This window comes from Marasmius oreades, chromosome 2, assembly GCF_018924745.1.
Source record: "Marasmius oreades isolate 03SP1 chromosome 2, whole genome shotgun sequence".
Taxonomy (NCBI): domain Eukaryota; kingdom Fungi; phylum Basidiomycota; class Agaricomycetes; order Agaricales; family Marasmiaceae; genus Marasmius; species Marasmius oreades.
This window is the reverse complement of record NC_057324.1, coordinates 2,449,416-2,470,150: the sequence shown is the minus strand read 5'-3', so window position 1 is coordinate 2,470,150 and position 20,735 is coordinate 2,449,416. Positions and strand designations below refer to the sequence as shown.

The 20,735-nt window shown below is 47.5% G+C and overlaps 11 protein-coding genes across 11 annotated transcripts; 7 read left to right on the top strand and 4 right to left on the bottom strand.

Annotated features, from left to right (window-relative positions):
• Positions 1 to 2: 2 nt before the first annotated feature.
• Positions 3 to 2,693, top strand: E1B28_004508 (uncharacterized protein). The gene is made up of 19 exons (XM_043148998.1): positions 3 to 224; positions 287 to 417; positions 473 to 494; positions 554 to 575; positions 629 to 711; positions 775 to 787; positions 839 to 907; positions 963 to 1,085; positions 1,140 to 1,293; positions 1,352 to 1,507; positions 1,561 to 1,573; positions 1,636 to 1,745; positions 1,798 to 1,840; positions 1,898 to 1,974; positions 2,020 to 2,062; positions 2,122 to 2,170; positions 2,225 to 2,291; positions 2,343 to 2,473; positions 2,529 to 2,693. The coding sequence occupies exons 1-19, from the start codon at positions 143 to 145 to the stop codon at positions 2,686 to 2,688; spliced, it is 1,548 nt and encodes a 515-aa protein (XP_043013600.1). The 5' UTR covers positions 3 to 142; the 3' UTR covers positions 2,689 to 2,693.
• Positions 2,694 to 2,989: 296 nt separating this feature from the next.
• On the bottom strand, positions 2,990 to 5,916 carry E1B28_004507 (uncharacterized protein; the record flags this gene model as incomplete). The annotated part of the gene is made up of 9 exons (XM_043148997.1): positions 2,990 to 3,074; positions 3,120 to 3,262; positions 3,313 to 4,045; positions 4,095 to 4,414; positions 4,472 to 4,931; positions 4,984 to 5,205; positions 5,251 to 5,376; positions 5,435 to 5,589; positions 5,644 to 5,916. 9 exons carry the CDS (start codon positions 5,914 to 5,916, stop codon positions 2,990 to 2,992), a joined length of 2,517 nt encoding a protein of 838 aa, XP_043013599.1.
• A 53-nt stretch (positions 5,917 to 5,969) lies between these two features.
• On the top strand, positions 5,970 to 7,127 carry E1B28_004506 (uncharacterized protein). Its single transcript, XM_043148996.1, has 7 exons — positions 5,970 to 6,057; positions 6,109 to 6,143; positions 6,200 to 6,323; positions 6,387 to 6,488; positions 6,544 to 6,687; positions 6,742 to 6,854; positions 6,909 to 7,127. The coding sequence occupies exons 1-7, from the start codon at positions 5,989 to 5,991 to the stop codon at positions 7,063 to 7,065; spliced, it is 744 nt and encodes a 247-aa protein (XP_043013598.1). The 5' UTR covers positions 5,970 to 5,988; the 3' UTR covers positions 7,066 to 7,127.
• A 48-nt stretch (positions 7,128 to 7,175) lies between these two features.
• Positions 7,176 to 7,637, bottom strand: E1B28_004505 (uncharacterized protein; the record flags this gene model as incomplete). Its single annotated transcript, XM_043148995.1, has 3 exons — positions 7,176 to 7,310; positions 7,373 to 7,484; positions 7,543 to 7,637. The coding sequence occupies 3 exons, from the start codon at positions 7,635 to 7,637 to the stop codon at positions 7,176 to 7,178; spliced, it is 342 nt and encodes a 113-aa protein (XP_043013597.1).
• A 674-nt stretch (positions 7,638 to 8,311) lies between these two features.
• PSMB6 (Proteasome subunit beta type-6) lies at positions 8,312 to 9,354 on the top strand (the record flags this gene model as incomplete). Its single annotated transcript, XM_043148994.1, has 6 exons — positions 8,312 to 8,404; positions 8,459 to 8,536; positions 8,593 to 8,714; positions 8,767 to 8,951; positions 9,017 to 9,106; positions 9,158 to 9,354. Exons 1-6 carry the CDS (start codon positions 8,354 to 8,356, stop codon positions 9,352 to 9,354), a joined length of 723 nt encoding a protein of 240 aa, XP_043013596.1. The 5' UTR covers positions 8,312 to 8,353.
• Positions 9,355 to 9,422: 68 nt separating this feature from the next.
• Positions 9,423 to 10,894, bottom strand: E1B28_004503 (uncharacterized protein; the record flags this gene model as incomplete). Its single annotated transcript, XM_043148993.1, has 4 exons — positions 9,423 to 10,150; positions 10,205 to 10,396; positions 10,448 to 10,507; positions 10,558 to 10,894. 4 exons carry the CDS (start codon positions 10,892 to 10,894, stop codon positions 9,423 to 9,425), a joined length of 1,317 nt encoding a protein of 438 aa, XP_043013595.1.
• A 51-nt stretch (positions 10,895 to 10,945) lies between these two features.
• On the top strand, positions 10,946 to 12,656 carry E1B28_004502 (uncharacterized protein; the record flags this gene model as incomplete). Its single annotated transcript, XM_043148992.1, has 6 exons — positions 10,946 to 11,012; positions 11,067 to 11,120; positions 11,178 to 11,538; positions 11,598 to 11,781; positions 11,840 to 12,009; positions 12,079 to 12,656. The coding sequence occupies exons 1-6, from the start codon at positions 10,965 to 10,967 to the stop codon at positions 12,654 to 12,656; spliced, it is 1,395 nt and encodes a 464-aa protein (XP_043013594.1). The 5' UTR covers positions 10,946 to 10,964.
• Positions 12,657 to 12,841: 185 nt separating this feature from the next.
• Positions 12,842 to 14,789, bottom strand: E1B28_004501 (uncharacterized protein; the record flags this gene model as incomplete). The annotated part of the gene is made up of 4 exons (XM_043148991.1): positions 14,611 to 14,789; positions 14,001 to 14,559; positions 13,291 to 13,952; positions 12,842 to 13,229 (listed from the first exon to the last, which is right to left on the bottom strand). The coding sequence occupies exons 1-4, from the start codon at positions 14,709 to 14,711 to the stop codon at positions 12,842 to 12,844; spliced, it is 1,710 nt and encodes a 569-aa protein (XP_043013593.1). The 5' UTR covers positions 14,712 to 14,789.
• A 1,052-nt stretch (positions 14,790 to 15,841) lies between these two features.
• On the top strand, positions 15,842 to 17,202 carry E1B28_004500 (uncharacterized protein; the record flags this gene model as incomplete). The annotated part of the gene is made up of 6 exons (XM_043148990.1): positions 15,842 to 16,159; positions 16,216 to 16,479; positions 16,532 to 16,607; positions 16,661 to 16,714; positions 16,776 to 17,074; positions 17,131 to 17,202. 6 exons carry the CDS (start codon positions 15,842 to 15,844, stop codon positions 17,200 to 17,202), a joined length of 1,083 nt encoding a protein of 360 aa, XP_043013592.1.
• Positions 17,203 to 17,975: 773 nt separating this feature from the next.
• On the top strand, positions 17,976 to 18,961 carry E1B28_004499 (uncharacterized protein; the record flags this gene model as incomplete). Its single annotated transcript, XM_043148989.1, has 8 exons — positions 17,976 to 17,984; positions 18,041 to 18,080; positions 18,132 to 18,262; positions 18,317 to 18,456; positions 18,513 to 18,552; positions 18,606 to 18,648; positions 18,705 to 18,869; positions 18,924 to 18,961. 8 exons carry the CDS (start codon positions 17,976 to 17,978, stop codon positions 18,959 to 18,961), a joined length of 606 nt encoding a protein of 201 aa, XP_043013591.1.
• Positions 18,962 to 19,493: 532 nt separating this feature from the next.
• Positions 19,494 to 20,503, top strand: E1B28_004498 (uncharacterized protein; the record flags this gene model as incomplete). Its single annotated transcript, XM_043148988.1, has 5 exons — positions 19,494 to 19,632; positions 19,682 to 19,799; positions 19,851 to 19,936; positions 19,996 to 20,129; positions 20,186 to 20,503. 5 exons carry the CDS (start codon positions 19,494 to 19,496, stop codon positions 20,501 to 20,503), a joined length of 795 nt encoding a protein of 264 aa, XP_043013590.1.
• Positions 20,504 to 20,735: the final 232 nt, after the last annotated feature.

Sequence of the window (20,735 nt, the reverse complement as noted above, 5' to 3'; positions counted from 1 at the left end):
CATTTGGCCGATCACCTCCACCTACCCCTGCTCCAGAAAATGGTCACAAGGCCACAGTACCTGAACCTATCCCCACAGTATTATGCTTTTTTTTTGAGTTATAAGGGCTAGCCACTAGCGAGTTCAGTCGCCCCACCGAAGGATGTCAGGTACCCGTGAACACAACGAGGACATTGAAAAGTCCTCAAAGTTGCACTCTGTGAACAGTGGGTCAACCTATCAAGGTGTGTTGGAAAGGAATTATATGTCCCGTCGTCGACAATCTACTAAAGTGTTCATTCAATAGCCCCTGCTCGTGGTATAGATGCTGAAGTAGCTGAATTCTTTGCGACGCATGGGGACGAGTCCAGAGGGCCCATAGTCATAGATGATAAGACGAACAAGCGTTTGAGAAATATGGTACACAAACGCGTCTTGGTGAGCTTCATCTATTGTAGCTGTACCCTCCCGTACACTGCTCAATTTCTGCAAGGTTGTCATGGTGGTTACATACTGTACGTTTCCACTGTTATTGAGAGGACCATGGTCTGTCTAACCTCAGCACGTCCGTCAGTCGCCCAAACCTTGGACAAAGGGTACAAATATTTTCAACAGTACAAGTCTCGGCGAACTCACCTGCTGAACTTAGTACAATTAATTTCGCTTCAATCATGGGTATCATCGAAGACAACAAATTGAGAGGGCAACAATACGCTTGGCTCACCACTTGTAGTAAGTACTTCCCGTATGATTTGATCCCTTCACTTCCGCTAATGTGTAGATTCGCACTTCTAGTTTATATTGCCATGTATGTCATTCTATCATCGTTACTTGAGCTTCTTTTGTGACTTGCCTCCAGTCTGGCATGGGAGTTCCCTACAAATTGGCTTATCCAACGTCTCCCTATCGGAAAGTATCTTGCATTCAAGTGAGATCTCGTTCCGTATCGATAATTCTCCAATTTTTCAACCTCATAAACATAGCATCATGGGTTGGGGTGCCGTTCTAGCATTCACCGCCCTGTGCAAGAACTTTGCTGGCCTGGTTACGGTCAGGACACTTTTGGGTTTATTTGAATGCGTGTGCCAACCAGCGTTCACTTACTTGTATGTTTTCACCTCGCTCTTCGTCAATCACAAAAGATCATTTTGACTCGCAAGGGCCACAATGTGGTACACAAGGGAAGAGCAGGCTTTGGTGATCGGGGCCTTCTATTCCATGAATGGTTTCCAACAATGTGTCGGAGGTCTCATTGCCTATGGCATTGCACACTGGGACAATGCTGCATTGAGAAATTGGCAGATCTTATTCTTGGTATATACATCGCTACTCCTGTCCTCATCAACTGCTCGCTTATGGTTCCCTATTGCAGTTGCTGGGCGCCATTACCTTTTTCTGGGGATTTTTTGTGGCCTGGTATCTTCCTGACTCGCCTATTCGTGCCCAATGTTGGTCCCATGAAGATCGACTCCTCATACTTGAACGAATACGAAAGAACGAAACCGGTGTTCAGAATAAGCAGTTCAAGGTACGTAAGACCGTCTGAACTGAATTTGGGAGGCCAATAGCATTTTACTTTAGGTGGAACAAATGCGTAAGCATGACGAGGGGCTCTTTTTGAGGTTATTCATCATCATCCTCACACTCACCTTTCAGTTGAGGCGCTTCGGGACCCTATTGTATGGGGCGTGACGCTCATATCGTTCACGAACGCCTTGCCTACCGGCGGGCTGGGTGCTTTTTCCAACATCATTCTGAAGGCATTTGTACGTTCCCTGCACATCACCAACGATTCCGATTCTCTAACGTCTTTTCTAGGGGTTTACGCAGCTGCAAACGTACCTCCTTGCAATCGCTCAGGGTAAAAAAGATCAACTGTTAACTACTGCGTGAAAGTATGTTGACTCGCATACTGCAGGCGCCATCATTATGGCGTTCCTTTTCAGTGCTGCATATCTGTCTAAACGTTTCAGCCAGCGTTTACTCCTTGCATTCGTAGGTCCGACCGTTGGACTATCATATGTTCTGACCTATTTTCAGCTTTACACACTCCCTAATGTGGCCGGGACCGTTGTCTTCCTCTGTCAGTCCTGTTATCTCCGTTCATCATATCGCAGTGACACTCATAATACCATGCCCCAGGCGTACTAACAACCCCCCAGACCAAAGTCGGCCTCCTGATCGCATTCTAGTACGTCCAACTGGTTGCGAAGTTCGAGCCTCATGACACCATGGGTTTTCATAGCTGTACGCAAGGATTCGGAGCGGTCGCAACGCTCAATCTCTCCGTTCTGACTGGAAACGTTGCGGGGGTATGTATCCCGGATGAATTTTGATCACCAACTCACGCGGCTCGTCGCTAGCGAACCAAACAGGTTGTTGCGACTTCCATGACCTTCATGTCCGTCTCATTATCAGGACTTCGAATCATTACTCCTAAACTTATGTCTCTGCAACAGTGCATGGGCCGTCGGAAATGCTATCGGACCCCAAGGTATTATTTTTTGAATGGTAGGCTTTAATGGACAACATTGTTCATTTCCACCTAGTATTCAGATCAAACGATGGCCCACGTTACATCAGAGCATTCGTTGTTCACATAGTTGTCTATGGGATTCAACTTGTGGCGATTGTGCTACTGCGCTTGCATCTCATGCGCTTGAACGTCTTGAAGAGGCGTTCTCAGTCTTTGGAACAGACGAAAGCTAGCGCGGAGACTGTTGTAAGTCCATTCCATCCGGTACCATCGAGCGCTGAATGTTAACTTTGAATGCTTTCGAAGGACGAACATCTCAATCACAGACAAGCTTTTGACGATCTGACTGATAAGCAAAATCCCGATTGTACGTCTACACTTTTATTTCGAGGATTCGTAATGGCTAAATTGTTTAGTCCGCTATGTGTATTAATAAACACTTTTTGCTCTTTTACCTTGTACTTGCCATGGAATAAATTTTCATGAATAACATTGGAGGGAGAGAGGGAAAGTACTGTATGAGACAATAAGATGCTATGGTGGGTTGCGGCCCAAAGAGATATCAAACTGTGCTGCCAGGTCGAGAACCTGCTGCTCCAACTCGGATATCCTTGCGCGCCTATTGAAAGGGTCAGATAGTGTAAGTCATGGAAACTGTACTCACTCTTGATTCGACCTTTGCCCGAATTCGAATGCTTGCGAGAAACCTAAACTTTTGTTTGTTTCTGCCATCTTCGCTCGTCGTTCCCGTTCTTTCCCCAGAATAGCTTTCAACTGAGGCGTCAAGCGGGCATATTCCCGTTGTAGCTACACATGGTCAGACGCCGGCGACCCATGGAAGGTCGGAAAATGCTCACCAAATTGATCCTACTCTCCAACGATCCCCCATCGTACCGCCCGAGCCCCACCACTTCATCTTTCATTCGTTTAAGCTCTTCAAACCATTTGGTTTCGTGCTCGCTTAATTCAGGAGAGGCTCCTTCCATCATGTTCTGTAGCATATGGTCAAGCCTTCGCAAGAGCGCCGTTCGTTGCTCCTGCGCCTGTTGTAATCGAGCTTCGCTTGCTTGACGCCTGGGACCTCTGAGCTTATCAACTAAGCCTTGAAGCTCTTGACATTTGCCACATAATCTAATGAATTCCTGAGTCTGCAGGGCAGCCCGGCCTTCTGCTCCACGATACGCAAGTTGAATCTCGTGTATCTGACCACTAAGATGAGCTACTGTTGATGCGAGATACCGGAGAGTGTCCGGAGTTAGCATAAAGTCCACTTGTTTTGCAGAACTCGGTGATGACAGTTGAGGGTTGGACGGAAGGCCAGTGAATCTCGACAGAGCGAGTGGGGGTTTCCACGGTTCTGAGCCAAGAAGAGACACATACCCCGACGGTCCCTCCAAAGGTTTCAAAGGCTGAGAATCCGAATCTAATTCATTTGCCTTGGGCCTAGGAGGCTGTGATATGGGCAGCGATAGATCGACGCGAGGATTTAGGGAGAACGTGGTTATTCGCATGGCGGAAGTCAGAATTAACAGGCTGTAGGAGAGGTAAACATCGTCTGGGACAGCAACTGCTATCACGGGATTGGACGACCTGCAGAAGCTCAACGGGTTGGCGTCAAAGGTGCTAAGTAAACGCTCACTTTCGTTCGACAGAGAAAGTCGATAACACAGGTTGGATGATTGTGCTGGCACCGAGCTGGATATTCTGATTCGAATCTTCCTCGGCAGGCAAAAGATTTTGCAGGACGGGCTGCAGATTGAGTGCATGAACACCAAATGCATGGTACACGTATACAGTGTCGGAGTGCACTGGATCCGGAGTAATGACAGGGCGGTTGCCCCGTAGTAGATCCAAGACCGAGTGGTTCGGCGTTGAAGACGACAGCGAGTTCAGTAACGACACAAGGCCCAGGTCGATACTTTCGTAAACAGCAAGCATGGGGAGGTCAGAAGAAGGAATCTAAACGTAAATCATCAATGTGAAAGAATGAAAAAGAAGCTCCCGAGGAAAAGCTACTTGTTTACTCTCCCACCTCGCTTCGACCTTTTCTACATCGAGACAGAGATCCACCTTACCGTCTTGATATGTGATAAACACGAACCCGAGGCTTTCAGCAGATGCTTCTTCGACTTCTGATTCCTTTTCATGACCACATCCTACGGAGAGATATGCTATATCAGTGGCGTCGCCGCCGTCGCCGCCTTCAAGTATTCTCGGAGAGGGTTGAAGAAGGAAGGGCCCTTGGCGAGTAGGGCATGATTTAACGATGCTCGGAGGGTGCATGAAGATAGATCGCGACGGGGCGGGAAAGACGGTCCCTGGTGGAAGCTGTTTCAAGAGGGCCGCAACGTATCTTCGTTGGTAATCGTATAACGTCGACAAGTTGCTGGATGAGAAAGACCAAGTCTGTAAAAGGAACTCCTGCTTGGCAGATATAAAACATTCCAGGGAATGAACATATGCAGAGGGAACCGATCTATAGAACTAGCTTTCAGCAAAGATGAGGAAAGGGAGACAGTGCAACTCACGCATTTTTAGGCATGTAGGGGCATATAGCATAGACGTCTCCGGACCTCATGACTGCGTATACAGTCAAAGGTCCCCAGTCGGCATGACCCTTCCCTAGTGTAAAGGAAGCTACCTCGCGTTCCGAAGGGTCTTCAGCAATATAAGATCTTCCAGGTTTCCTATCCGGAACGAACAATAGGACTTGTTGAGGTTCATCGGTGTCTCGTGAAATATCATATTCTCTTCGTCGTGTTAGAAAGCAACGATATATGTATTCGTCAACTCACCGAAGTTTTCCGTCTATAGTCATTACCATCAACGTAGACCCCGACTCCCCCCACGGGTGCCATTCAACCTTGACTATAGGTACTGCATCTCCACTTGCGTGATAGAACTGTCCTATCTGTACAGACCTAGGAAAGCGATTTTAATACAGCCTGATCACCCATTCAAGACACCAAGACACCATACTTGCAGTCGATGGCAGTGGGTACCAGTCGCGAATAACCTGACCGTGGAAGTACAACAACGGCAACTTGATAAGCACCAGCAACTGCCAGAAGTTTCCCACTTGAGTTTAGGCATATCTGGTGTATGTCAAACTGGATGTTTGGGGTATGCAGAGTCTAGAAAGAATGTGGATGAATGTCACGTTCTCAACCAATTCAAGAAAGACAGACTTTGTATGACTTAGTAGAGTTGTTGTTAGCTTTTGCATCCCCGAGAGAAGCCATCCGTAATTCTTTCCCAGTCGCAACCACCAAGTCAGTATCCCTTAACACCATGACTCTCCGTCTTCCCAAGGGTTGAGTATCCTTTGACGATGTATTACTCTGAATAAACAGAGGAAACGAGCTTGTAGAGAGCTCGAGTAAGGATTCATCTTGAGTCGATGAGTCGAGTGATTGAGAGACAGAAAATATCGGGTGTTGGGTGAGTTCCTCGTTGTCCATTTCAAAGACGCGACTTTCCCACAGTCTTGGGAAGGACGCGTCGCTTGCGCGTCCCCTCCTGCAGTAACCACCATGACTTCCATCGGCACTGGCTACGATCTCTCCGCAAGCACATATTCTCCAGACGGGCGTATATTCCAGGTATGTAGATCAATGATTTATCTGTCCACCGTCTAATGTTGCGCAATTCAGGTCGAGTATGCGAACAAAGCAGTCGAGAATTCAGGGTAGGATCAACCGCAACGCTATCTATCGATCTCAAACGAATCTTTCGACTGTTTAGGACTGCAATAGGACTAAGAGTCAAGGACGGTGTTGTGCTGGCTGTAGAAAAGCTGGTACATTCGAAACTTTTGATACCGGAGGCAAACCGTCGAATACAGGCTATCGACAAACATGTCGCTATGGTGAGTGAACTTTTGCAATCGCTCAATGCGCCTTTGGTTTTTTATATAGACCATTTTACATAGGCTACTGCAGGACTCCTAGCCGACGGAAGACAATTGGCGAACAGGGCCAGAGATGAATCTGCAAGTTATCGTGATAACTTCCGGGCTCCAGCACCGTTGAAAGTGCGGGACTAAATTTCATCATTCAGTCATATTCATAATACTGACTGTTAAACAGTATCTTGCAGATCGGTTAGGCTCATACATGCAAGTATATACCTTGTACTCTTCCGTTCGTCCATTCGGGATAAGCACAATCGTTGGGGGTATTGATGAGAACGGACCATCGTTATATGTCATTGAGCCTAGTGGTGTCTTTTACGTGAGTCGATCATCATAATCCATTGTTCTATCTCATCTAAAGATTCTAATTTAGGGATACTACGGAGCTGCGGTTGGCAAAGGTCGCCAGCTCGCTAAGACTGAGCTGGAGAAGTTGAACCTCTCCGAACTTACAACGCGCCAAGCAGCAATGGAGGCCGCCCGGATGTAAGCGTGAATGCTATCTTCTGGACGATTGCCGGATCTAACTTGTCGATTTAGTATACATCTCGTCCACGATAAAGCAGAGAAACATTTTGAGCTGGAGATGTCATGGATCGGTGATGAGACGAATGGGCTTCATCTCCCGGTCCCGAAAGATCTATTTGCCGAAGCAGACGCCAAAGCGAGGGCAGCGTTGGAGGAGGATCTCGAGTAGCAATCTGTTTACACTGTACATTTCAATTCTCCTTCATGATAATTTCATTCAACTAGACAAAGACGTCGGTTTCCTCCCTCGTTGGAGATAGATTGGAACGGAAACGAACTCTAAACAATCTGTTCTAGCTCGCGAGCATATGCAAGGGAAGCGGCAATGAGCTTCTCTTTCGGTATCTCTGTTTGTTCCTCGCCCATACGAGTAAATGTTATCGTTGATGCGCCTAGATCCACCTGCCATCCCCGCTACAGACACAGCGAAATTATCAATTTACGGATTCAGAGAGCTTAAGAATTGACCTCCTAACCTGTTTCGCAAACGACAGGAACTCTGATTGATTGGTAAAGAACAGTAAAGTCGCGGCATCTTTCAAGGGGAGTGTCTCATACGCTGCTTCTTCGCAACTGGCTATTTCATTTCTGCAGTGACGAGGTCAATGAGTCCGTAGCAAAGAAGGAAGCACAAGAAATAACCGACCTAATAGTACCCATTAGACTGTCAACAAACAATTTGTACTCTTCGGTCGGTGCCTCCTCTCTTGCATTCCAAACCTTGCTATAGCTCCCTTCCATTAACCATTGCTCCAGGTTGACGGGATGTCGAATGTAGGGGTTTTCTCCAATTTGGTCCGCAGACAATGGCAAACTTTCGAGTGTTGTATGGAAATCGGCTATGCGATTTTGAGTGAGAAGTCGAATGAGGTTCAGTCCTCGGAGGGGATATTCGCGTTTCGATGGTTGAAGAATCGAGCTGGGTTGAAGGACTAAAAATCAGCCATTCAGAAAATGTGAAAGTACCGACCTGTAATCGGTGTAGAAGGTCTGGATCTGCGAGAAGTAACGGTCGAATGAAGGCACGTCCCGCGTCCGAATGCTCCACAATGCACCAATTTCAAGGATATCACCTGCATGTAGTATCAACACAGGAGCGGCATATAGGATTTATTATGGACGAACGAGCAATGACTAGGTCGTTTGGATTGGGGTCTCCTTCTGGTATAAGTAGTCCAGCTTCAATTAGTCCGATCTGAAATGATGACCATCAGCGAGTTTTCTGGTACTTGGGCGAGAACCTAATTTCCTTGAGCTTTGGAAGTAAAGTTCCACATTTATTGAGATCGTTTGCATTGAAAGATTTTTGTAACTCCTCGTAGAGTGTCCGAAGTTGGTTGGATGTCATAGGTGATATAGGGAGGAAGACGAGGAGTACTAGTGGCTGATAGTGGCTGACGCGTCTCAAGGCAAGGAGACGCGTCAGCCTCTATTTTCACACATTTGACTCCTTCAACATGGACCACATCGACATGCAACAGATCAAGAATGGCGAAGTTAACCTCGGTGTGCGTATTCGGTATTTTATTGGCCTAGACAGCACGCTAATTTATTCCTCTCAGACCTCAATTATGGCCGTCCAATTCGAAGGCGGTGTCGTTATTGGGGCTGACAGTAGAACGACCACCGGAAGCTACATCGTGATTCTCAGTCCTATCTTTACTAAATATCCTTCATATCTAAAGGATTATCTTAGGCCAATCGGGTAACAGACAAGCTTACCTTCCTCCACGACCGTGTCTACTGTTGTCGATCCGGTTCAGCAGCAGATACACAAGCCATTGCGGATATGGGCCATTATTACCTCCAGATGCAAGCGTATGTTTCTGTATTATAGAAACACATACGGCGGCTCAAGTTTTGACGACAGACAGAGCCTGGGATCGGCCCCTGCAGTGCTCACCGCAGCTTCATTGATGGAGAAAATGTGCTACCAAAATAAGGACCAACTCAGCGCAGGTATCATTGTCGCGGGTTGGGACGAGTCGGGTGGTCCAAGCGTGTATAATATCCCACTTGGTGGTGGTCTTTTCCGTCAGCCATGGGCTATCGGAGGTGAGCTGACAAGCCCTCACCGTTGTGGCCACTATAACTTACCATCGATCCTCTCTGGTTTCAAGGTTCTGGCTCAACATATGTTTATGGTTACTGTGACGCTACTTACCAGGAAGGATGGGGGAGAGATGAAACCATAAACTTCGTTAAGAACAGTGAGTAAAATGCCGTCGAGACAATCTTTGCAATAACGCAGTGTTTCCTAGCTCTGGCTTTGGCAATGTCCCGCGATGGCTCATCGGGAGGATGTATTCGGATGTGCGTCATCACTGAAGACAAGGTAGAGCGCCTGTTCGTCCCCGGAGATGAACTACCAAGGTTCTGGGAGGGAAGAGAGGTCCTTGGTGAAGCAAAGAAGCCTACCATAAATAGGGATGTGGTACCTATGGCTGTCGAGGTGTAGGTATTCGCGATGTAAGTTCTAGTGTAGTACAATCCTCACATATCAACCCCACACGTCTTGAATATAAATTATTCAAATTCCACCACAGAACGATACTTGGTTCGTTTCATCCAGCCAGACTTTCCCCCGCACCCTAACCCTTCAAACATACGCACTCTCCATAACGCGACGCCAACAGCAGCTATGTCCGCATGCTGTATCGTTACCTCGTTTGAAAGCAACGCGAAAGCGTGGCTGGGTTTTTCTTCGGCTCGACCGAGGTTGGTGCCATAACGTGCTCTACGCTCCACAGTCAAGATATCGGATAGAATCTTATGGAGGGCAGCACGTTGTGTAGGCTCCGGAAACATGGAGCCGCTATGGTAAAGTGGAATTTGGTGAGCGGCAAGAGGTTTAGGACCACTAGAGGATTGTTGAGGATTGTTGGAAGACGCTGGATAAAATACTGATATGGGGCGGGAGGTGGCGTCCTGTGTTCGGTTGCTTGATACATTAGACGGCGGTGAGGATGCCATCGATGGTTCAGGCCTCGCTTTTGTGATATGATCACGATTAACCGGCGGGACAACGAGAATCGCAATGGCATTTTCAATCAAGGCGACCCCGGAGGACTGCAACTCCTTCCATTCGCTTCGCGTTAGTCTCCGTATAAGCGTCTGGTTGGCCATCTTTCTAGGCCGAAACCTAAGCTGTTCGTAGACTAATTGAAGTTCCTGGAGAACTCTCAATCGAAGTAAATGCCGTATCTGTTCCCCGAGAAATGCGTGTACTTCGGTACCAAAACGCTGGTGTAAACCTGAAGGGAGTACTCATCACCACTGCGAGGAACAAACGGTAGAGGAGCACTTGCTTCTTTCTTTCATTTTCACAAGTGCTGCCTTTGAACACAACATGTACACAGACGTTCCAGAGCGTCTAACTTGGAACTTTGGATGTTGTAAACCGTCGGGGACCAGTAATGAGGGAATTTGAAGGTTGGGGTGAAGAAATCGTAATGGCCGCGAGGATGGCAACTTCATGAGGCTCAAACGGACCAGAAAGTCTTGAGGGTATTTAATAGGGTCGCTAGACGAGTAGAACGGACATAAAGCACCTGAAGGAAGATACTGTCCTGTCACAAGACAACGCCGTATTGGAGAGGCAAGCATTCGAACTGGGAGGTGGTAAGATAAACTGAATGGTGAAATTTGCAACCATACACACGATATGGACTAGACCACCACCCCCGTTCTTCCTCGGTCATCTCTCTTGGAGCATCATGTCCATAATTCTTCGAATCCTTCGTATTGACACGTTTTCCTACGCATATACGAGGTGGTAACGACTTGTGGTGTATATATTCGCCCGAGTTGGAAACTGGATTTTTCGATGAGATCAAGATGGACTTTGGATAGTCTTCCGGATTGAAGGATGGCGCAGTTGGTACAGGTCTCCGCAGCGATATTTTATTTGCGCGTAAGCTGTCGTGTTGGAATCGTTCAGACAAACGTGGAGGGTTCTCAGCCAATTTCTTGATTAGACGTGGAAGGATACGAGGCATCAAATAAGCGCCAGCGCCCTTTGCTGAATCAATACAAAAGGGAGATGCAACGCCGCAGTCAACAGTCAACATGGCTTCCTCTATTCTATCCGGCACGAAGAATCTATGGCGAAAATCTGTTCGTCAGAAAGAATCACCTTACCAGTCTTCAACGTCTGACATTGGAGCAAAGTATCTTTTCGAACCAGTCACTCTTGCCATCGTTGGTTGTGGCCAACGGGGAAAGGTGTGTATCATTTGGCAGTGCCGCCGCTATCGACGCTTTAATCACTGCTTCCCTCAGGCATATGCTAGATATGCTCTAGAATGCCCCGATGCATGCAAAATTGTAGCTATTGCTGAGCCCCGTCCTCAAGCTCGAAAGATCTTTTCAGAAACCCACAGTGTCGACGAGACGTTGGTATTTCACACATGGAAGGATCTACATAGTGCATCTGCGGAAACTATCGGTACCATTGGAAAGCGCCTTGCAGACGCGGTCGTTATAACTCTTCAAGATCATCTACATGTCGAGGCTGCCTTGGCATTTGCAGAACAAGGCTATCACATTCTCTGCGAAAAACCGATGGCAACAGATCTAAACGACTGTATTCGAATCGAGGATGCGATCAAAAGAGCAGGCATAATTTTTGGAATGGGACATGGTATGCCGCCCTCGTTTCTTCTTCACCGCACAGCAGTAAAGGATATTTCTCGTGAACAGTCATGAGGTATTCCCCTTATAGTCAAGAAATTACCAAGATAGTACGATCTGGCAATTTAGGCAAGTTGGTTAATATCGTGCAAGTTGAGCCTGTTGGGCACTACCACTTTGCCCATTCATTTGTCCGGGGAAACTGGGCGAAAGAGAAAAACAGTTCTTTTTCCTTATTAACCAAAAGTTGCCAGTAAGTCGTCCACATCTGTCATTCTCATGTAGACCTCGCCCATATTACTCCTCGCAAGTGACATTGACATTATATGTCATTGGTTTGGAAAGTCCACGCCCAAGAAAGTATCATCCTTCGGTTCCTTGCAACATTTCAGGCCTTCAGGAAAACCAATACAAGCGGGTGACTCAGAGCGTTGCTTCGATTGCAACGCTGAAGCAGAATGCCCGTACAGTGCTAAGAGGAGTGAGTACTACATCAATTCCAGCACTTCCTACCTCGAGGACATTGACAAAACCCTCACCCGTCCTTTAGTATACCTCGATCGCGTTTCTCGCGGGGAAATCGGATGGCCCGTCTCTCCGCTTGTCGATGGCATTCCAGATATTGAAAACATCACCGCCGCCTTGAAAACGGGCCCGTACGGGAGATGCGTGTACGAAAGCGATAACGATGTCTGCGATAATCAAGTTGTGAATCTCGAATTTGAGAATGGTGAAACTGCTTCTTTCACGATGGTTGCTTTCACTTCAGCAATATGTGATCGGCAACTCCGAATGCATTTCACCCATGGAGAAATTCTCGGGGACGGGTTGAACTACACTATCACGGATTTTAGTAAACGCAAGACGACGACACACGTACCGAAAAATGAAGGTGGAGGCCACGGTGGAGGCGATTTAGGGCTCATCAGGGCGTTCGTGGAAGCAGTTCGGACAGGGAATCAGTCCGTCCTTGGAACAGATGTAGGGGAAGTTCTGAGAAGCCATTTGACAGTTTTTGCAGCAGAAACCAGTCGAAGAGAAGGGACAGTAGTTGATTGTGTCCTGTTCGAAATGCAAGCCAGGGAAAAGCTAAAGGAGGGGGAGAGACATACCCTCGAACTACGCTAAGATTGACAACAAAACAAAGCGGGTGACATTAACAATGGGAGTTTGGTGTACTTAGGGAAAGCAAATGTGTATGTACTACAAATCGAGATGAATTCATCAATTGAGAAAAAGTTGTGTAGTGGGTAGCGCTGTGAACGGATAGAGTGATACGTAGAATGAGGGTAATAAAGCTAAATTGACGTTCTTTAGTCTCTGAGTTCGAGCTCCCGGCGAATAATTTCCCGGACATCTCTCAAACCACCAGCCTCTTTTTTGACACGCCTTGGACTGCGCGTGACCAACTCTTGGGCACTGTCTTTCCCTCCGGGGCTCGCAGACCCAGGTTTGTTGGGGCTTGTCGGGTCTGATTTTGAAGCCGGCATTTCCAGCCAACTTTCACCAGTGATGTTCAACGGCTTCAAGAAAAAGGGACATAGTTTCGCCAAAAGGTCCAAGGATTCATTCGCCTCTGCTGCCGAGATTGGCACAGGGGAAGATTTGGTTACCGCAGTGGCAACTTCAACCTTGGGAAGTGCTCGTCGTTTCCGTATGTTGGGAGCACTCAACGTTCCGCCCGTGGGTGCATTGAAAAGCCTAGTAGCGCCAAACTGAGAGATTAGCGAATGAATCAGCGAGTTTATTGAAGAAGGTTTACATCCAAACGCTCTCGGCCATGCCACCCAAACGACCAAGGAGACATCGTTGTCGCATTTCATCTTGACTTAGTTTGAGCATCTGGTCTTGGGACATTTTGGCAGTAAGTCCGTCGCGTTGTTTAGTAGGGGAGGCGGACAAGGACCTCTGACGGATACGTTCATATAGAGCCTGACGACGCGAAGTAGTCGGAGTCTGTGGAGTACCGGACTCTGTAGGTGTAGACAGCATTTCATCTACTGAAGCATTAGATGTCGTGGGTGTGCGAGGTAGTAGTTTGACAGAATTATCTGCATGTGACGACGGAGTAGACGGGAAAAGCACTGTATTTTTATTGAATGCTATGATCTCACGCTTGGAGGGTGTTGAAATGATGGGACGCTTCATGGGAGACAGTATCGCTGAGCGTTTACTGGGGGATGAAGAGCGAGACGAAGGTGTGATCGGAGCAGGCACAGCAAAATCGTCGAGCCTTGATCTTCCGCGCGGTGTGCGGGAGGGGGATGAAGGAGGTATCAAAACCTCCGACTTGTCTCTTGACGAGGTTGACTTGGGGGAGACGGAGGCAAACATACGAGTTAGCGAGGAAGATTTGGTTGGGACACTGAGCTTCGGAAGGTTTGCAAAGGGGACTAAAGGAACGTTTTGTGCTTCACTATGCATCTGCGGAGAAAGATCAGTTGGATGATGTGCACGATTCAGCTTGCTTACCTTATTCCAAGCGACCAGTTTATCGTGGAATTCACGACGCCGGGATTCAGTTGCGGCGGTCCAGCGAGCCACAGCTGCCATGCCTCCTTCCATATCCTCCATTTCGACCTCAATTCCTATCCCATACGCAGGTACGCGCTTGGCTTCCCCTTTAGAGAAGTGCGACGCGGCACTAACGATGAAGCCCATGGATCCTCGGGACCAATCTTTGGGTGGTGGAGGGCCTGAGCTTTCGATGAACGGATTTTCATCGTCATCGTCGACTTTCAGCGTGTCGGGATCTGTTGCACCGTCCCACTCCCATAACCAACACAGCCTTCTAAGGTCTTGGATGGTAAATTGAATTGGAAGGCCAGTGTAAGTGCCTAGTGAGATGTGATTCAAGACATTTCGGACAATACCGGTATCTGAGGAGGGAGATACGGCGCAGGTTGCGAGAGCATGGGAAAGGGCATGTTGGAGAGCAGTTTGGATGGTTTGTAATCGCGCCAAATGTGCAGGCAAAGAGAGATCTTCATCTGAAAGACCCTTTTGCGGCGAAAGAGGTGGAGTAGGAGGACTAAGGTGACATGGATTGAGATCAGAAGCTCTAGAAGAGGGCTTGACTCACGCAATCCTCATTTTCTTTGGACTGAGCGTGTTTTCGTCTGAATCGGGAGGACATCTCTTCTTCTTCTTGGGTGAGAGCGTAAGGTCGGTGTACAGAGACATAGCAAAATAATAATAAAGTGAAGCAAGTTGAGCAAGGGTGTCGCCAGCGAAGGTGAGGGGAGAGGAGAGCGCAGTCGAACGCGGCAACGTGATTGATTCGGAAGTCGCCGCTACGTGCACGTGTTCAGAACGCCGTCACGGCGTCAATCACACGTCCAAATCCCTGAAACATCCGCCTGCTTTTATCTAATTCGAAGCCCACCTCACCTCGACAACTCAACTCGTTCACGATTTGGAAGGCCGTGGTCCGTGGAACAGCACTGCCGTTACATCCAAAGCCAAGCTTTCGGCCAATTGCCAGGACGATGGGCTAGGCCTTCCTCAAGCTCCCGTTCTATCGCGGTTTCTTGACGGTATGTTTCACGCAAAAAAAGGGTACATGTGGGACTCTCCACTATGATTTTATTCCATGTTAAAGGCAGCACGGAACAGGCTCAAACTAGTATGAGCTTGTCTATTTCGGCTTGTAACTATTCAATCAAGTTAACCTTTATGCTAGTGGTGTTTACAAATATGGATACGGAAGTGCTCAGTAACCATGACTTGCCTCAAATCTCGCTCGTGTCGTCTTGCTGCTATTGTATGTTTAGATGGGGAGTGTTGATATCCAAGTCTTCAGCTCGGATCCATTGATGCTAAAGATGTGACCTGTTTCCAAACATTTTGTGACCACACGCGTTTACATGAACTCACACACCCGTCCGTACACAGCGGTTTCATTTTTGTTCTGCAAGTTCCACAAATGCAATCCTAGCTCCTTCCTCTTGACCCACCTCATCTTGAGAAGTTGATCAGCAGCACGGGGAGACTGGGGATCCTGTTCCTCGATTTGCGTCGCCGTTCGTAAGAACATCATGCAACAGATTCTATGATCATGATGGGAAGTTCTTTTGACGTACAGCGGGTTTCATTTCAGATCTGGAAGACAGACTAAGGTTGATACACCCCGAACTTCCTTTTCTGATTGCTTTTCGTCAGCAATATATTCGAGGAAGTAGTTTATCTGTCTTCCGTTTTTTAAAGCCACCTCAAGTCACCGCACTTTTCTCAACCCTTCATTACTCACTACTACGTCCATCGCCCTTAATGGCGAACCCCGCCTTATTAATGGGGAGCACAGTTCAGCAAGTATGGTACGTGTAATCGATAACCTCACACCTTCGCCGTTCATGATTCGTCGTCCAGGGGAGACCTCATCCACAACCTCATATGTGAGCTTGTTCTTGTTCTTTTTCGAGGCGACCATTCTCACCGACCTTGGAATTGCAGCCGCCGCCGACTCCACCGTTAAACACAATGGCGAACTCGAACGCCGGATTGAAGAACTTGAATTACAGCTAGCTTTTTACAAACGAGCACACAGTGTCGCAGTCGAAACATCCGATACCCAAAAGATCCAAATTGCAACCTTGAACAAGCAAATCTCGAGCCTTGACGCTTTCCAGACTGTCCGTAGTTTTTTCTCGGTGCGAATTATCTTTACGCTTATAATTTCCTCCTTCAGGACTTAAGCCCACTCATCCATTGTGTTCTTAACGGCGATGAGATCTTTTTCTCGCAGGTCTTCCTTATTAACGGCTTTCAAGGAGGACTGAGGGCTGCACAACTCTTGACTAAGGCTATTGCAGAATATCTCTCCACGGAAGATCTTCAACTTTTCACTCGTATTTCTTTCTGGGTCACCCTATTCGTTAACAAGATACAGCTTCGCAATACCCTCATTAACCAGAACATCTGTACTCATGAGCAGCTTGACGCTTTCTTCTCTGTGGGTGCACCTATCATTCTCTGCGGACCGTGGTCATGACTACGATGAACAGGGTTTTACTCAAACTTCGCCCCGATTTATAATCGTTGATGTTGCTGGGGAGGGTGGTGCCGATGCTAAAATTAAAGGTATACACACCTCTTCACCCTTCCTTTGTGACTGACTCCATGTCTATTCCTAGAGTATATTGCGACCTACGCTTGCTTCCCCCAGACGTTGAGAATGTTGGTTGGTGGTACGCTATTAATCCACCACTTTTTTCTGGTTTCAAGTCGTCACCGGAGTGTTTACTTCAGGATGTTATACTCGCAATTATAACGGATTGTTCAGTGGCCTAGAAGGAGATGCTCTGCTTGGCAAAGTAGTGATGCTGCACTCGGGTTCTCCAGAAGCGGTCCGCGAACTCCAGAGGCTCAAAATCCCCTCTGGCCTTGAGGTAGAAGGTTTATTCCTCGAAACCCAAACATTCCTGGGACAACCTCCAAGGCCTGCTCCATTGCAACTGGAAAACTTTAATAGCGCTCCTTCCAACGGAGGCCTTGCGAGTCCTCAGTCGCCTATACGTGGTAATGGACGTGTCATCGATTTGGCTCTGGTAAGTGACTTCAGTTCTCTCAGATTGCTGTTTGGTTGACTAGAGACTGGTTTCAGCCTCTACACAAACGTACATATCTATTACCTCATTTGTTACTCGCACTTCCTCACAAATATGCTTCTTTGTAGAGACCCCACCGCCTTGCAACGAACACTACCTAATGACGTGCTCTAAGGGGGTGAGTCGTTCCTCTATGACCGTCCTTTTCAACCCATTTATTCGGCCCAGGCTGGGATGTGCAGGTACTCTCACGACTACGTCCTCACTCCAGAACAATTGGCAGCCTTAGCCAGTAACGCGAAGAAAGCGCCATGCAACTGGTTGAAGAACGGTGAATCGTTAATCATCTTGGCAGTTCTATCGCTCATCCGCGTCCACTCTCACATAGGAATGCCATGTCCATACGGAGAGAAATGTTGCTGGGGCCATGTCTGTCCCAATGGACCTAATTGTTTTCATCTCAGTAAGGGAAAATGCTGGTTCAAAGGTGGTATGAAGTCGCCCCCTGTCTTTTAAATTTTGGCCGTCTGATATTCACAATAGAAGGCATGCATGATCCTTCTTCACCGTCGAGGTCGCTTGGAGGATGCGGGACGTCCATCGGGCCCTAAATATTTGACCGTCAGGAAGGAGTTCAAGCTCATCTAATTTTTCACGTTAATCTTAATTGTGTAAAACCTTAGTATATCTTGCTTTATTCGGGTTAAGGATCTGTAATCCGGTATCCTGTATATATAGTCTGTATATTCGACATTGATTAAATGGCTTGAAGGAGGGGCGTGTTGTCGAATTGCCATTTTTGGTAGTTCATTGTCCATCGATACTTGATCACCATCAGTGCAACCACAAGACTCGACCATCTACATCCTCTTTCTGCTAACAATTTGACTCTACTTCTACTATGTCAACCGTTAGTATCATGTTTTTTATTCCATGGCCAGCCGCTAACAAGTTTGTCCACTCTAGCACGACGATCACGAGGATCTCAAAGCCTCCACCACACCAGGTTCAACTGCGGTTCCTAAGAGAAATGACCGCTAACACTTGTATTGAATAGGTTATAAGCCAACTGCTGCCAAGACAGCGGAGGAATATGCTCGGTTGGACGCCGAAGACGAAAGTTTGGCACGCTGGAAGGCCTCTCTAGGAATCACCGGAGGTGGTTCTGCTCCTGCCACTGGTCCAAAAGTACGTCTTTCGCCTTTTCTTCAGCTGGACGAAAGCAACTGAAGAGCTCGCAAGGTCACTGTTTTGTCGCTGGAATTACATTCGGATACCCTTCCTCCCGGCAAGACCATCGTTCTTGATTTGAAAGACGGCAAGGAAACAGTACAGAATACAAAGAAGGAGCCTATCGTTATCAAAGAGGGTGTAGAGTACAAGTGAGTTTACGCATGAATTCTCTCGATGTTCCTGTGTCATAGATCACGCACTCCAGCGTCCGAATTCATTTCAGGGTCAACCATTCCATTATCTCGGTACCTAACGCTGATTTTTTTGTAACGATCGGGATTATTGAAAAGCTGCCCAGGGAGTTCGCTACCTTCAGGTAGTGAAACGGAGTGGAATCAAAGGTTAGTGTTCATTTGAGCCCTGTCTATCAACATACGACTTACTGAACACTCTTCAGTGGACAAGCTAGAGCAGATGTTGGGCTCGTATGGTCCATCGCCAGACGAAAAGCCATATACGAAGAATTTCGAACCGGAGGAATCTCCCTCTGGAATGCTCGCAAGGTCAGGAACTTACGATGTTAAAAGCCGGGTTCAGGACGATGACGGTGAAATCTATGCCGGCAAGTATACTTCTCCGCGTGCCACTCAGTTCAAATGACGTTAATTTCATGCAGACTTTTCGTGGCACTTCAAGCTCGCGAAGGAGTGGTAAATGAAACCGAAATCACGGCTGTCGTCGTGTTGTTTATTTCTTTCTGTTTTGTCCCTCGACTTCTTGGTGGCAGTATACCTACCTTGTTCTTATAGTGAAATTTCGTGTATTCAGCAGCGTGTATTGAAATACACTACTGAATGAAGAGTGCGGATGCAGAAAGATGCTGTGCGTGCTACTTCGCAGGTCACCTGCCCGCGTTTCACCCAACATGCTGCCCTCAACTCTTCATCATTTTCTATGTCAGAGACACTGTAAATTTCCGCAGAAAACCCTCATTGCCACCGCTACTAGATTTCAGGCGCGAAAGTTTTCATATCATCCACCAAGATACACGGCTTCTCCCCAACACATCCCGCCGTCGCCTTCGTCATGGGTTGAACGACTACCTGCTTCGATTCGTCCCTACCTATATCTTACTAGAATTGACAAACCTATCGGTACCATACTGTTATTCTATCCCTGTGGTATGCCACGTTCAGACGTTAGAAGATACGTGTTCTAAAATCCCGGTCTAGCATGGTCAATCACGATGGCCTCATACGCCCTTGAAACGCCATTCATCACACCATTGACCTACCTCAGCTTATTCGGGCTTGGGGCCGTCATCATGCGAGGTGCAGGCTGCACGATCAACGACATGTGGGATAGGTCTCTGGACAAGGGTGTCGGTGTGTACTAGGTTTACGGTTGTACCTCTTTTCCTCATCGTTCAACCAGATAGAACCAGGAGCCGGCCACTGGCTAGAGGAGACCTTACTCAATCTCAAGCGTTAATATTTCTTGGGGGACAGTTATCAGCTGGTCTGGGCGTGTTGGTTCAGTTGAACTGGTACAGGTATGTCGTCTATACTCCATTAGTGTATCTGTCTTACTCAGTCACCAACAGCATCCTCTTGGGAGCGTCTTCCCTTTCAGTGGTGACGATATACCCATTCATGAAACGTGTCACATACTGGCCTCAGGCCGTTTTGGGTTAGCACAATCGCCGGTTTGAGTTAATACCGTTGATCAATCCTCATCTGCCCATTTAGGTCTAGCATTTAACTGGGGCGCTCTACTTGGTTGGTCGGCCGTAGCAGGTGCAGTCGATTGGTCCGTTTGTCTTCCTCTATACGCAGGCGGAGTCTGTTGGACGCTCGTTTACGACAGTATCTATGCCCATCAGGTAGGAAGGAATCCATATGCCGTCCTTTCACCTAACTTATCTCCTCAATTCAAAAGGACAAAAAAGACGACGTGACAGTCGGAATACGGTCAACAGCGCTCCTTTTCGGTCCTCAGTCACGAACTATCCTTTCGGCCCTTTCGGTTTCGTCAATATCACTCATCACACTTGCAGGGTATTTGAATGCTCATGGTCCTGCTTTTTACGTGGGAGTTGGGTTGGCTGCGGCGCAGCTGGCGCGTGTGTTGTATCATACGGATTTTGATGTGCGGGAGAGCTGTTGGAGGGGTTTTGTTGGATGTGGGTGGTCTGGGTTTTGGGTTTGGATGGGGGCAGTGGCTGATTATGTTTCGTTTCAATTACCGCTGTGGTGAAGGAGAGGGGAACCATCTATTATGTATTGCTAAAAATAAAAGAAGCACAACAACAGCCTATAGGTGACCAAAGATCAGAATAACATGATACAAACTAGTGCATCAGAACTGCACTTGAGCGAGGGTAGACAGAAGCAGAGATATAACTACAATGGAGGGGAATCAACAAGATGGGCATCAGCAAGAACGCAGGATATGCAAAAGAGGTAAGGATAAGTTAGGCGTGGTGATA